We start from the raw sequence: 14,673 nt of genomic DNA, 5'->3' as shown, positions 1-14,673 counted from the left end.
AGCTCTCACTGCCTCTGGGCCAACTCCACCAGACACCACACCCACTGAAGCTCGTCTTTTCGTCCAGCCACTTGCCCCTCTGGACTGTATCTCTGTATGTTAGTCTCCTCCTCACCTGGCTTCAAACCTCAGAATCTTCTTTGATTCTTGCTTCTCCTTCCCCCACATCAAAGCAGCCTATCATATCAGCCTCCAGCCTCTGACATGGCACAGCTGCCTTCAGTTCAGTTCAGCTGCTGGGTCCTGTCTGACCCCATGGACTGCAGCACGCCAGGCTTCCCTATCCATCATCAACTCCCTCAGCTTGCTCAAACTCATGTCCATTGAGTTAGTGATGCCATCCAACCATCTCACCCTCTGTTGTCCCCTTCTCCTCCTGCCTTCAATCTTTCCCAGCATTAGGCTCTTTTCCAAGGAGTCAGTTCTTTACAACAGGTGGCCAAAGTATTGGAGCTTCAGCTTCAGCATCAGTCTTTCCAATGAATATTCAAGGACTAATTTCCTTTAGGATTGACTGGTTTGATATCCTTGAGGCCCAAGTGACTCTTAAGAGTCTTCTTCAACGCCACAGTACAAAAACATCAATTCTCTGGTGCTCAGCTTTCTTTATAGTCCAACTCTCACATCCATAGATGACTACTGGAAAAACCATAGCTTTGACTAGACGGACCTTTGTTGGCAAAGTAATGTCTTGCTTTTGAATATGCTGTCTAGGTTGGTCATAACTTTTCTTCCAAGAAGCAAGCTTTCATGGTTGCCGTCACCATCTGCAGTGATTTTGGAGCCCCCAAAAATAAAGTCTGACACTGTTTCCACTGTTTCCCCATCTATTTGCCATAAAGTGATGGGACCAGATGCCATGATCTTCATTTTCTGAATGTTGAGTTTTAAGCCAACTTTTTCACTCTCCTCTTTCACTTTCATCAAGAGGCTCTTTAGCTCCTCTTTGCTTTCTGCCATAAGGGTGGTGTCATCTGCATATCTGAGGTTACTGATATTTCTCCCGGCCATCTTGATTCCAGCTGTGCTTCGTCCAGCCCAGCATTTCACATGATATACTCTGCATACAAGTTAAATAAGGAGGGCGACAATATTCAGCCTTGTTGGACTCCTTTCCCGATCTTGAGCCAGACTGTTGTTCCATGTCCAGTTCTAACTGTTGCTTCTTGACCTGCATACAGATTTCTCAGGAGGCAGGTAATGTGGTCTGGTATTCCCATTTCCTTAAGAATTTTCCACAGTTGGCTTGCTTCAACTTAATCCAGCCCCACACCCTGCCACACTCACCTTCCTTAAATGCCCGCTTCATTCCTTACTGTTCTGTTCTAATTCCTTTAAATACTGCTGCTCCCTAGAGAAAGCCCAAACTGCCAATGCTGAAACCCCAGCCCCAGTCTGACCCAGCCAGGCTTTCCTACCTCACCTCCCTCTGCTTCTCTCATCAAGCCTGTCCAACCACTGTGCTTCCTACTGATTCTGAAATGTCCTATTTTCATTTCCACCGCTATGTGCTTGCACATGCCACCCCTCCTCCCCGCCAGCCCTTCTTTTCCACCCATACATCACCCTCGGATTAATCCCACTTCCTTCAGCAACTAGCCCTTGCTCATTCATTCCTGAAGCCCTTGTCTCTAGCATTTCTTTGGCCTTCGTTCACTCACTCATTCAAGTTGGCTTAGATACGATGCTTTCCTGCTCTAAATCCCCACCTCCCTCTCCCAGAGCACCTAGAGAGGGCCAGGCTACTAAGCACTGGAATTACAGTGAGAGTAGAGGGGACAAGGCTTCGTGCCTCCCAGAACTCCGGGGCAGGCCCAAGGGGCTGACGCAACTGAAGAATTACAGTCAGTAAATGCGCCCTCTCAGCTGTGCTACATGCTACAAAAGAAAAGTAATGAACGCTAGGAAAGCAGGCGACAGGGAGAAACAGACCCCTTTCGGTTGTTCAGGGCAGGCTCTGTAGAAGGAGGGTTATGTCTTCTCGGGGTAACCTGCCTTCTCTCTCCACATGAGCTTCTCTCTCCATGAGCTCTTAGAAGCAGGCCATGTCCCACTCCCCTTCTTTGTGGTTTTGGCATTTGGCGCAAAGATGAAGGAGTCCGTGAGTGACTCTGGCGGATGTCAGGCAGGCATTTGGGACAAGAAAGCCCCTCATCCAGGAACAACTGAGCCAGAGTCAGAATACATTCAGAGAGACAGGCCTGGGTTCATCGGGAGCCCTGCCATTCATTCAGCCGGAGCACGGTACTCCTCTGTGCCCCTGGTTTGTCTATCAACTGGGACTAAACATCTCCCCCAGAAAGTGGCTAGGAGGATTATAAAGTAGTGATAGAGTCTGTAGAGAAAGCCCCACCAGGCCTGGTACAGGAAAGCACCTAGCCAGCATGGCTGTCGTCATCAGTACCATTAGTTTTATTACCGTGAGGGGACTCAGAGGCACGCCACGAGCTCGGAAAGTTGTACCCCACATCGTCAAAGTCACTACTGAGACCTGCTGAAGGGACTTCTGAGCACCGGACTGTCTACGGTCTAAACAGGACACATATCCAGCAGAGTTCCCCAAAATCAGGGAAGGCTCTTGCTGGCCAACAAACTACCCAAAATCCGTTCTGCCTGGTGGCTGGCTTCCTGCTCTGACTCATCTCAGGCTTTGAGGCCCCAGGAATCTGAGGCAGAAAGAGAGGCTGCTAAGGTTGAAGGTCATCATGGCCATGTCTTCATTTGCCTGGCATTTATCTCTGAAAGGAAGCACAACAGGAAACTTCGTCTTTCCAAGCCTGGCCTCCATCCTCTTCCTGCTGCCTCCATCCATCCTCTTCTGCCTCGGGGCAAGAGGGCCGTTCGGGGTGCAACAGGCAAAATAATGATCCACCACAGGTGTCCACGTCCTCAAGCTTGGAGCCTATAAGTATGTCAATTACAGGGCAAAGGTGGGATTATAGTTGCTGATTATCTGACCTTAAAACGGGGAAATGGGACTCTCCATTCAGGGGCTGAGTCCACCTGCCAATGCAAGGGAAATGGGTTCAATCTCTGGTCCAGGAAGAACCCGCATGCCTTGGAGCAACTGAGCCTGTGCGCCACAACTACCGAAGCCCATGTGCTCTGGGGCCCGTGAGGCACCAACTACGAAAGCTCATGCACCTAGAGCCTGTGCTAAAAAACAGGAGAAGCCACCGCAGAGAAGCCTAAGCCTGTCAGTGCAACAAAGAGTAGCCCCTACTGCCACAATGAGACCAAGTCCACATGCAGCAACAAACACCCAGCACAACCCAAATACACAGATAACCGATTCAAAACAGACAACAACAGGGAAATGATTCTGGATTACCTGGATGGGCCCAGTATAATCACAAGGGCTCTTTAAACATGGAAGGAGGAGGCAGAAGTCAGTGTCAGAACGAGCAGATCTGAGAAAGACCTGAAGGTGGAAGAAGGGACATGAGCTGAGAAAGGCAGGCAGCCTTGAGACGCTGGAAATGGCACTAAAATAGATTCTTCGCTGGAGCCTCCAGAAAGGAATTGAGGCCTGCTGACACTTTAACTTTAGCCCAGGGAGACTCATTTTGGACTTCTGACCTCCAGGACTGTCAGATAATAAACCTGAGCTGTTTTACGTCACTAAGTTTGTGGTAATTTGTTACATAAAAGTTAGAAACGAATACACAAGGCTTTCAAAACCTTCTCCCTAGGACCTCAGGGCATTGTCTCCCTCGGAGGCAATGTCCAGAGTCAGAGTCGGCGCAGTCCTGCCACAACCTTTAGCACATTGGAATTTAATAGAAGGATGCGTAAGCTATTTTTTTAAAAAATCACAGGTGCAGTAGAAAGCATCTGGGGTCAGACAGAGCCTGATGCAGTCAGTCTGCAGGCCAGCTTCAAGATTCTCCCACAATGCACTTAATCTCCCTGAGCCTTAGGGCCTCAAGTGGAATCAAGAGGATGACCACCTCACAGGGCTGTCATGAGAATTAGATGGGCCGTGGGGATGACAGAGCCTGGCCCAGGGGAAGCAGTCAGTAAATGTTAGCCGCCCTTCCTGCCTCCTTCCTTCTACAAAGTCTTCTCTAAGGATTAGGCACAGTCACAGAATTTCCGATCCCATCCCCACCCCTCCAAATATGGGAGTCTAGAAGAGCAGAACCCCACCTCCCTCAATCCACCCAAGAAGCTGGAGTCAGGCAGGACTCCACTCACTCACTCACTCACTCAGGCATTCATTTGACAAATCCTTATTGCACGGCCAGGGCTGAGTGGGGAAGCAAAAGGGACTGGTCTCTACCTTGGTGGGGTTTATAGTCTAGTAGACTACACAGACAGTAACCCAACAGTCAGGCAAACTCTTACACCATTCCATCAGCGACAGTTGCAAGCCAGAGACGCGAGGCTACCAGTGACAGTGGACATGATCTAGCCAGGCAGTCAGACAAGGCTTTGCAGGAAAAAAAGAGTGAGCTGACAGCTGAAAGATGATTATGCATTAACTAAATGACAGACAGAAGAGAACTCCAGGCAGAGGAATAAAACAACAGAAAAGCCTGGAGCGAGGCCTGAAGAAAAACACCAGCAGGGTCAAGGGGCAGTGAAAACGGGGAAGCGGGGAAGGAAGGAAAAAAGATTGACTCTCGGGTCCAACTGGGTGGTGATGGCATTGTCCCTGGAAACAGGAAACACTGGGAGAGGGTCAAGCTGGCAGTGGGGAAAACATGAGGTCAATTTTGGACATGTGGAGTTTGGGGGAACTTTAGGACATCCAGGCAGAGCCATCATCTGGGAATCAGGGTACACAGCATATGTAAAAAGGTACCTCTGGGCCAGAGATAAAACCACAGCAGACACGTGTGTGCAAACAATGACTGAAGCAGGGGAGGGGGCCTGGGCGAGGCCACCCACCAGAGACTGAGAGAAGGGGGCCTCTGACAAACAGTTAACACCCAAGAGCGGGAGGGTGACTACAAAAGAGGCTGCAAGGAGTGGTCTGAGAAGTACAGTGTCACGTTATGGAAGCTAAGGGAGCAGAGTGTAGGCAGGAGGAAGAGGTGGTGGAGGTACCAGACGTTGTCACTGCCAGGCCCTGCAGGATGCCACCTTACTGATGGGACCAGCTAGCTGGGCAACAAAACTGGAGAGGCCTCTTGTCGGAGATGTGAGCTTACCAGATAATCTCCCAGAGGGCCCTGGGAAGTGACCCAGGTATCAGAGGCTCAACTGCCGACAGCTTCCCAGGGAAAAAGAAACAGAAAAGCAGAGATGCAAAGTCCCTGCCATTGCATCCAATATGTATGGCCGCAAAATGACGGTGACACTGGAGATCCAACACCGGGCAGGACTACCCCTCTGACACAGGTGTCCGGCTGGACTGGGGCCTGCAGCCGCAGCAATGGCTCAGCACCGGTCACGTCCACCCCCAGTGCTGAATCCACTCACCTGGTAAGATCCCTGGACCATGGACCTTGACCGTCTCCTTGTCCCGCTCGTCCGCCTGCTCTGAGTTCTCAACCACCTGATCCAACTCCTCACTCAGCTAAAGGGAGGAACAAAGAGCACAAAGAAGTCAGCTACATCAGCTTTGCCTTTCTAGACTAAAATAAGAAAGCAGAGGCTGCTTCTCAATTATCACCAAAAAAAAAAAAAATCATACATCGCAGGGTATGTGCATGCGTGCACGTGAAGTCGCTTCAGTCCTGTCTGACTCTTTGCAACCCCATGGACGAGCTCCTCTGTCCATGGGATTTTCCAGGCAAGAATACTGCAGTAGGTTGCCAGGCCCTCCGCTAGGGGACCTTCCCAACCCAGGGATTGAACCGTGTCTCTTTACGTCTCCTGAATACCCAGGAATAGAACCGTGTCTCTTTAGGTCTCCTGAACGGGGCAGGTGGGTTCTTTACCACTAATGCCACCGGGGAAGCCCATGATGCAGGGTATGTTATACCAGCTCTACAGATGAACACAACCAAGTTCAGGAATTTCAAATAACTTCTCATATGTTAGTCTTCCAGGGCTACCATAACAAAGCACCACAAACTAGCTGGCTGAAAACAACAGGAATTTATCCCCTCATAGTTATGGAGGCTAGCAAGCTGAAGTCAAGGTGACGGCAGGGCTGGTTCCTTCTGAAGGCTGTGACGGAGAACTTCTTCCATGCCTCTCTTCTAGCTCCAGGTAATGCCAGCAATTCCTCGTGCTCCTTGGCTTTTAGACACACCCACTCTCCAAACTGTCTCCATCTTTATATGGAGTCTGTGTCTCCACACAGTCATCCTTCTAATAAGAACACCAAGCAGGCTGAGTTAGGGCCTTTCTCCAGTACAACCTCGTCTTAACTAAGTACATCTGCAATAACCCTCTTTCCAAATAAGGTCATTCTCTGAGGTGCTGGGGGTGAGGACGTCAATGTATCTCTTCAGGGAACACAATTCAACTCACAAGACTTTCCATGGCCACAGAGACAGGAGCCAAATCCAAGTTAGTCTAGTTCCAAAACCCACGCTCTTAATCACTTTCCGGAAGAGGAGGAAATGCAAGCTTAGCGTCTGCTGAGGCACAGGATGGAACAGTGAAGTCGGTATCAGAGCTAAAGTTCACCAACTCAGGCTGCAAATACAGAACAATGTAGGGAGGGCAGGCCACCCCAGAGACAGGTGCTAATTAGCAGCCTAATGCAGGCAACCTCCACCTCACTTCCTCAGTGTTCTCACCTGTCAAATGGGGACAATGATACAGTGATAACCGACAAGGTTCCACAGTATTAAGGAGAAGAGCAAGAAACAGCAAGACCAGAGTGTCTCACTCCAGGTAGCAGCCAGCAATCCCCTGGACTGGAAGGGTGGGGGCAGGGATAGATTGTCGCAGTATTTTCTTAGGTTCCCAGTGTCAACACTCAAGGTCTCAAGATTTTTTCTTTTTTTTTTAAATATTTTTCTCATTTTTTCAAAAATAATTTTACTTCTTTATTTCTGGCTGTGCTGGGACTTCACTGCTGCTCAGGCTTTTTCTGTAGTTGAAACAAGTGGGGGCTACTCTCTAGTGGCGCATGGGCTTCTCATCGCAGTGGCTTTTCTTGTTCCAGATCACAGGCTCCAGGCGCACTGGCTCAGCAGTTGCAGCGCGCGGGCTTAGCTGCTCCATGGCATGCGGGATCCTCCCAGACCAAGGATCGAACCTGTGTCTCCTGCATTGGCACGTGGATTCTTAACTTCTGGACCACCAGGGAAGTCCCTCAAGACATTTTCATTAAAAATTCATCTCTAGGAGACTTGAGCTAAAATACAGCTCTTACGTACCTAATACTCTTCCATCTCCTCCTCCATGCCTGCCCTTTTAGAATCAGGGAAAACTTCTAATTTAAAGCCTTCCAAGCCCAAAAGACAAGGAAAACCAATACGTGAAAGAGGGCTAGAAGCTTAAAGAAGATACCACGAGACCCAGGCCCCCAGTGGGAACACAGACCAAGAGAGCCCCAGGGCTCTCGCTGGCCAAAGGAAAAGGGAGGTACAAGTCCTGGAAAGGCCCAGCACTCTCAGATCCAAGCTTCACAAAGGTTCAGCCTATATCCTAACCCAGCTCCCCTCCTGACTACCTGAAGCCATAATAAACCCACCTTCTTGCCTGGCCCTGGCCAAGTTCTCTAGCATGACCCCTGCAAGAAAGAGTCAGGAGGCCTCCTTCTTCTGAAGGTGAGAGACAGGACCTCCAAAACGGGCCACTGAGGAAGCCAAGGGGAGGGGTCCTTCCAGTGTCTCCCACCATGGGGAACCAGAAACTGAATCCACCCTTGGCCTTGACCCTGCAAGCAGGATAACTGCCTATGTTTTAGCAAACGTGTCAGGAGCCCTGCTTGAGAAGAGGACGGTGGAGTTTACATGCGGATGATGAGAGACAGGGTCCTGTAAACCAAGACCCCAGTGCTTCCCAGAAGCAGGAGCTGCCCACATCCTGTTAATAAGAACTAGCATTCACTGAGGGGCCACTACTGCCAGGCACTAAGCTAAGCACCCTACATACCAACTCAGCTAATCCTCACAGCCCCATGAGATAAGGACTACCATTACCTTCATTTTACAAATGAACTGGAGGCTCAGAGAAGTGACTTGACAAAAGTCACACAAATGGCAGGAGGCAAGGCAAGGAAAGGAACTCAGACTTTTTGCCTTAAAAGTCCTAGTATTTGGGGATTCCCTGGTGGCTCAGTGGGTGGTGCCAATGCACGGGTACAACCCCTGGTTGGAGAAGATTCCACATGCCAAGGAACAACTAAGCCCGTGCACAACTGCTGAGCCTGTGCTCTAGAGCCCAGGAGCTGCAACCACTGAGCCTACACGGCCTAGAGCCTGTGCTCGGCAATGAGAGGCCCCCGCAATGAGAAGCCTGTGTACTGCAATGAACAGCAGCCCCCACTCACCGCGACTAGAGAAAGCCCGCACAGCAACGACCCGGCAGAAAAGAAATCAAAAAAAAAGTTAAAGTCGTGGTATTTATCCGTTATGCTCTATTCCCTATAAACCTGAAAACTTGCAGAGTCAGGAAAAGACACAACTTATTCCCCAGGATTCCTCCACTGCCGTGGGTACAGAATCTAGGGGCCACAAAATCCCAAGCACTGGCTAAAATCCAACAGGCTCCTTTGGGATAAAGGAAATGGTAGGAGAAACACAGAAATTTGTCCCCAAAGTCAGATTCTAGCTCGGATCCTGCATTAAAAAATGGCAAACCTCGGGTAAATATATCATCTCTTTTCAACTTGACTTCCCTTTCTACTATAGGGCGAAGCCATCTGCTTTACAGACTCCACACAGTATCATTTACAAAGGGTGAAATGTACATGAGTATTGATCAGTATTGCTCAAGGCAGCAGCCGCTCAAATGAGAGACTGACAGAAACTTCAGACTAGCCTGGAAAGTCACACCGCATGGAGCACGTGAGATTTGAGATCCCTCCTTGTAAAATAAGGGAATTTTAACCAAAGGACTTGAAGAAGCAGTGTGAGCACAAGCATAGCAGGGGCACATTTTGAAATGGTGTTTCCAGTGTGGTCAGAACCTAGGTGGGTGAGGAGATGATGACAGGATTCGGCTGCAGGGCTGTCAGAGCTTGCTAGGAAGTCTGGACTGTTCTGCGCAGACCAGGGGCAGCATCAGGTGTATGTACAAAGGGATCCTCTGGAATCAGGGTAGTGAAGTGAAAGTCGCTCAGTCGTGTCCGACTCTTTGTGACCCCACGGACCATACAGTCCATGGAATTCTCCAGGCCAGAATACTGGAGTGAGTAGTCGTTCCCTCCCCCAGGGCATCTTCCCAACCCAGGGATCGAACCCAGGTCTCCCACATTGCAGGCAGATTCTTTACCAGCTGAGCCACAAGGGAAGCCCAGGATCAAGGTAGGACCCTGAACAAATGTGTACAGCATGGGAGACACCAAACAGGGAGAGGTGATCAGGGCAGAATTAGGGACTCAAACCTGAGGATGTAAGCTGTCTGAACTTGCCAAGAGATGGGGGCACGGTGAGGGGCACAGGGGAGGCGAGAGCACCGGAGATGACCAGGGTTTGGGACCCTCGAGGAGGAACAGGAAAGCTGGAGTCAGGAGGAGAAGCTGGTCTGGGGAAAGAGCTGGAACCGCTCGTCGGTAGCTCAGGACAGGCAAGAAAAGAGACAAAGAACTGGAAAGTGAGAGTTACAGTCGTGGGAGGAGGTGAAACGGGGGAGAGAAAACGGAGCGGAGCGAGAAGCAGCTCTGTGGGAGAAAGCACACTTTCAAAGCTTGCTAGCCATCCAGACGGGCTGTGATCATCGCTACCGCTAGCAGCTGAGGGGCCACGAGGCCCTGGGCGTGGAGGTGGGCTGCCGCCCAGCGCGCCTCTACTCCGGCCGGGGAGAAAGAAGGGCGCGGGTGCTTCCACTTGTTGCAAAAAACCCCACGGTCCTCGAGGCGACCCGGGGTGCTGCCCGGCGGGCCGCGCTGCCGCCCGGGTCCGGACGAGGCTTTTAATCAGTCACGGGCTGGTTACGGGTCGCGGCTCCGGAGCCCCGGGGCTCCATCCTTCGGCCCAGCCACGGCCGCGTCCGGAGGAGGCTCCGCGCCCCGCTTCCTTCCTGCTCCGCCGCAGCTCGGCACGCGGGGGGACCCCTCCCCCGACCGCTCCTCGGCGGCGCGCTCTGCCCACCCGGACGCCCCCTACCCCGGGCACCCCAGAAAACGCCCGGACCCCCGAGACCCGCTCCGCCTCGCGGCAAACTGTGCTGTAGCACCCTCCCCGCCACTGCCGTGCGTGTACCTCTTGGTAAGATGTGGAGAGCTCCTGGCGGATCATGGCCCTGACCGGAGCGAAGGCACACCTGAGCCCGCTCGAGTTCGCGAGAGGCAGCTCCCCGAGAACGGCCGCCGCAGCCCCGAGATCCGCCGGCTCTCGGCGGCAACGCGAAACCTGTTCGGAGGGAGGAGCGGCTTCGGGACCAAGGCGGGGGCCGCACTCGGCGCATGCGCCTCGCGCCCCACGGCGCCGGGGCCGCAAAAGGCCTGCTGGAAAATGTAGTTCTGGGCGCGGGACGGTTCCATTCAGTGGCTCAGTCGTGTCCGACTCTTTGCGACCCCATCGACCGCAGCACGCCAGGCCTCCCTGTCCATCACTAGCTCCCAGAGTTTACCCAAACTCATGTCCATTGAGTTGGTGATGCCATCCAACCATCTCATCCTCTGTCGTCCCTTCTCCTCCTGCCTTCAATCTCTCCCAGCTTCAGGGTCTTTTCCAATGAGTCAGCTCTTCGCATCAGGTGGCCAAACTATTGGAGTTTCAGCTTCAGCATCAGTCCTTCCAATGAATATTCAGGACTGATTTCCTTTCGGATTGACTGGTTTGATTTCCTTGCAGTCCAAGGGACTCTCAAGAGTCTTTCTTCTCCAACACCACAGTTCAAAAGCATCAATTCTTCGGCTCTTAGCTTTCTTTATAATCCAACTCTCACATCCGTACATGACTACTGGAAAAACTATAACTTTGACTAGACGAACCTTTGTTGGCAAAGTAATGTCTCTGCTTTTTAATAAAGCAGGTTGGTCATAACTTTTTTTCCAAGGAGCAAGCGTCTTTTAATTTCCTAGCTGCAGTCACTATCTGGAATGATTTTGGAGCCCCCCAAAATAAAGTCTGTCACTGTTTCCATTGTTTCCCCATCTATTTGCCATGAAGTGATGGAAGATGCAGGGACCGCGCTCCACTTTCCTTGGACAGCGAAGCCTGGGGGTTACCCAGAGCCACGTGTTCACCAGGGCGTTAGATGCACGTGCTTTCCTCATCTCTTACTTCCTCTCTTTATTGGAGGGGGAAGGACGGAGAAGATGAGTGTAAAGTGGAACGAGGGGGCCAAGTCAGAGGGGTAGGAGATCCTAATCTATAATTGCAAGAGGAAGCCTGGCCTGGTGCTTGATAACTGTTGTAAATATCTGCAGAGCAATTTGTTACCGAGCAAGTTCATGGCCATTACACCTTTTATCCCGCGAGGAATCCCATGAGGGCATGTTTCTTTCTGTTTTACAGATGAGGAAACTGAGGTACCTTGTTTCAGAAAGGACTGGGAGAAGGCCATGAACAAATGAAGATTATTTAACGCAGGAACAAGAGACAGAACCCAGTTCTCTCATTATTCCTGGGCCAAACCCTTGGAGTTAGAACCTCTCGATTCTCATCCTGGCTCTCTGCCCCTCTCCCACAGGTCTGAGCTGTCCTCAGTTCGCCTTAGAATGCAACTGCTAAATGCTACCTGCTTCCTAGATCCTTCTTTGAACCAAAGTAGGTCATGCAGCAAAACCCAAAGGTGCTGTTTGCAGCAGCAAAAGCCTCCTGCCCTGAATGTGGTGTAAAATTGGGTGTTTGCCCTGTAGCCGGGCGGACTCACATCTTTCCCTCCTCCCACTGCGGGAACAGCTGTTCTGTGTGGTGCCCTGGGCTGCTCAGTGGTGCAGCAGATAGAGGTTGCTTATGCCTTGGTGAATGCTTGCTCTGTGTTCCGAGCAGCTGCAACTCTACAGACCCCTGCACGCAGCCACTCAGGGCCTCTTCCCTCCTCAGTGGCAACCACCGTAGCACCAGCCACATCAGAGTGCCCTGAATCTCCAGAGTGTTCCTAGTGAGGCCTCCACCACCTCTTCTGACCACTCCACCCCAGCCTACGCCCTCTCAGTTCAGTTCAGTCGCTCAGTTGTGTCTGACTCTTTGAGACCCATGGACTGCAGCACGCCAGGCTTCCCTGTCTATCACTAATTCCCCTCTCACATCATTAAATGGGACAATATATATAGCACCTAACACATAGTAAGCAATCAGCAAAAACGTGCTAAGTTTATGAATGGAACACTTATTCCAGCCATTTCATTTAACAGTTGCTTACCAAAACAAACAGACAGTAATAAACAACTCATTAAATGCCCTATATTACTACAAGGGCGGTTGATAGAACAAGTCATGCAATCATAGAAATTTAGAACTAGAAGGAACCAGAGAAGTCTAGTTCAGCCTTATCATTTCTCTCTACTCTGTTGGTATGACCAAATTGGGAAATGATGGGTTCCTGTATTTGAAGGAGATACTGATTAGTACAATATTTGACATGGTTTAAATACAGTGTGGTCAGCACTGGGATATAGACATGAATAGGGTACTCCAGAGTCCTTGCTCTCCTGGCTCTTCCATGCTAGAGTCGAGAAACAGGCTGTGTGCATGTAAATGGAATTTTCTATCCTTAAATGTCCCTGAGTCCTCTCCTTCCATTTCCATATGAGCACACACCAATCAGGTTTTTATGTTCTCCACTCCGCTGAGAGGGTGCTGTTTAAGGTTTGACCTCTGAATTGTCAAATCAGATGGCCATTTTCCCATCCTTCTCTCTCTTGATCTATCGACTACATTGGCCTAGCTCTTCCTCCCTCCTCCTTGTACACTTTCTTCCTCTGGCTTCAGGACACCACGTACTCCCATTCTGCCTCCCACCTCACTTGCTGCTCCTTCTCCAGACTCCTTTTTGCTGATTTCTCCTCATCCCCTCAACTCTACAGGGTGGCCTTCCTCAAGCTAGGTCTTTGATCTTTCTTCTTACTCCCGAGGAACTAATAAAGTGGTCTCTTGTAGTCTCATGGCTTGAATTACCACCTATATCCTGCAAATTCCTGTTATGGGTTGAATAGCGTTCCCCCAGAAGGTACATGGAAGTCCTAACCCCTGGTATCCCAGAATGTAACCTTACTTGGAAAAAGGATTGTGGCAGATGTCATTAGTCAAGACAAGGTCATGCTGAGCAAGGCAATCCCTTCATCTATTATAACCCGTGACCTTACAAGAAGATGGAAGAGGATATTAAGATACGCACACCAGGAGAATGCCTGATGCAGCTATAGTCCATGGTGAGCTGTAATTCACCTGCTGGTGCATGGTTCAGGAGGCCAGGCTCCATCCTTAGCCTGGCAACGGGCAATATTCCGAGGATTGCCAGCCACCACCAGAGGCTAAGAAGAGGCAATTAAGGATTCTATCTAGAGTCTTGGAGGGAGCATGACCTAGCTTACACCTTGATTTTGGACTTCTAGCCTCCAGAAGGAAAAGGCAATGGCACCCCACTCCAGTACTCTTGCCTGGAAAATCCCATGGATGGAGGAGGCTGGCAGGCTGCAGTCCATGGGGTCGTGAAGCGTAGGACACGACTGAGCGACTTCACTTTCACTTTTCACTTTCATGCATTGGAGAAGGAAATGGCAACCCACTCCAGTGTTCTTGCCTGGAGAATCCCAGGGATGGGGGAGCCTGGTGGGCTGCCATCTGTGGGGTCGCACAGAGTCGAACACGACTGAAGTGACTTAGCAGCAGCAGCGGCAGCCTCCAGAATCGTGATAGGATATATTTCTGTTATTTAAGCAGCCAAGTCTGTGGCATTTTGATATAGCAGCCTTAGGAATAGAGCACAATTCTAGTGTGAATTTTGTATTCCAAATGAATTCAAATGCATATCTCCAGCCTCCAGCTCTCCCCTGAGCCCAGGCTCACCCATCCGGGTGCCTAAGCAACTTCTCCACTGGATGTCCACCTGGCAACAGCAGAGGGTAGCTGTGACCAAACTGCCTGGTTCTAAGTCTTGGTTCTGCCACTTACTGAATGGGAACTTTATTTAATCTCTCTGTGCATCCATTACCTGCCATGAAAAATAGGAATATTACTACCTATCCCTACAGCTCTGAGAGGATTAACTGAGTCATCGGTTGTAAAGTGCTTGGAAGGCCACCAGGCACACTGTAAGGATCTGGTGTAGTAGTATCAGTGGTTACTGCAGGCTTTAAGTGGAACTACTGATCTTCCTATCCCAAACCCACTCCCCTCTCAGGCTTCCTCAGTGTCGTAAACTCCATCTTCCCATTTGCTTTGGTGAAATCTGGAGTCATCCTTGTTTGTTTTCTTCCTCTTACACTCCACATCTAAATCAGCAAATCCTGCTGACTCTACTGTATTCAGAATCTGGCCCCTTTTCATCACCTCTATCATCACCATCATGGTACAAACCACCAGCATTTCTCGTAGGTTACTTTCAGTTGCCTCCTAGCTGGTCCTCTCTATTTCCACCCTGGCTACAACCATGGCCAACTCCCAACACAGCAGTCAGGGAGAGCCTGCTAGACAAAGGCAGATCATGTCA

General features: G+C 50.5%; 1 protein-coding gene across 1 annotated transcript in view; it reads right to left on the bottom strand.

Moving 5' to 3' along the window:
- Positions 1-10,463, bottom strand: part of TMEM206 (transmembrane protein 206) — a 35,523-nt gene extending 25,060 nt beyond the window's left edge. Inside the window, exons 1-2 of the mRNA XM_027565656.1 lie at positions 10,275-10,463; positions 5,428-5,524 (exon numbers count right to left, since the gene is read on the bottom strand). Coding sequence (XP_027421457.1) covers positions 5,428-5,524; positions 10,275-10,310 — 133 coding nt within the window. The 5' untranslated portion in view covers positions 10,311-10,463. The remainder of the gene's footprint in view (positions 1-5,427; positions 5,525-10,274) is intronic.
- Between the last annotated feature and the right edge of the window lie 4,210 nt (positions 10,464-14,673).

Source organism: Bos indicus x Bos taurus, chromosome 16 (assembly GCF_003369695.1).
Source record: "Bos indicus x Bos taurus breed Angus x Brahman F1 hybrid chromosome 16, Bos_hybrid_MaternalHap_v2.0, whole genome shotgun sequence".
Classification (NCBI taxonomy): Eukaryota; Metazoa; Chordata; class Mammalia; order Artiodactyla; family Bovidae; genus Bos; species Bos indicus x Bos taurus.
Note: the sequence above shows the minus strand (reverse complement) of the source record. Positions and strands in the feature narration are given on the sequence as shown.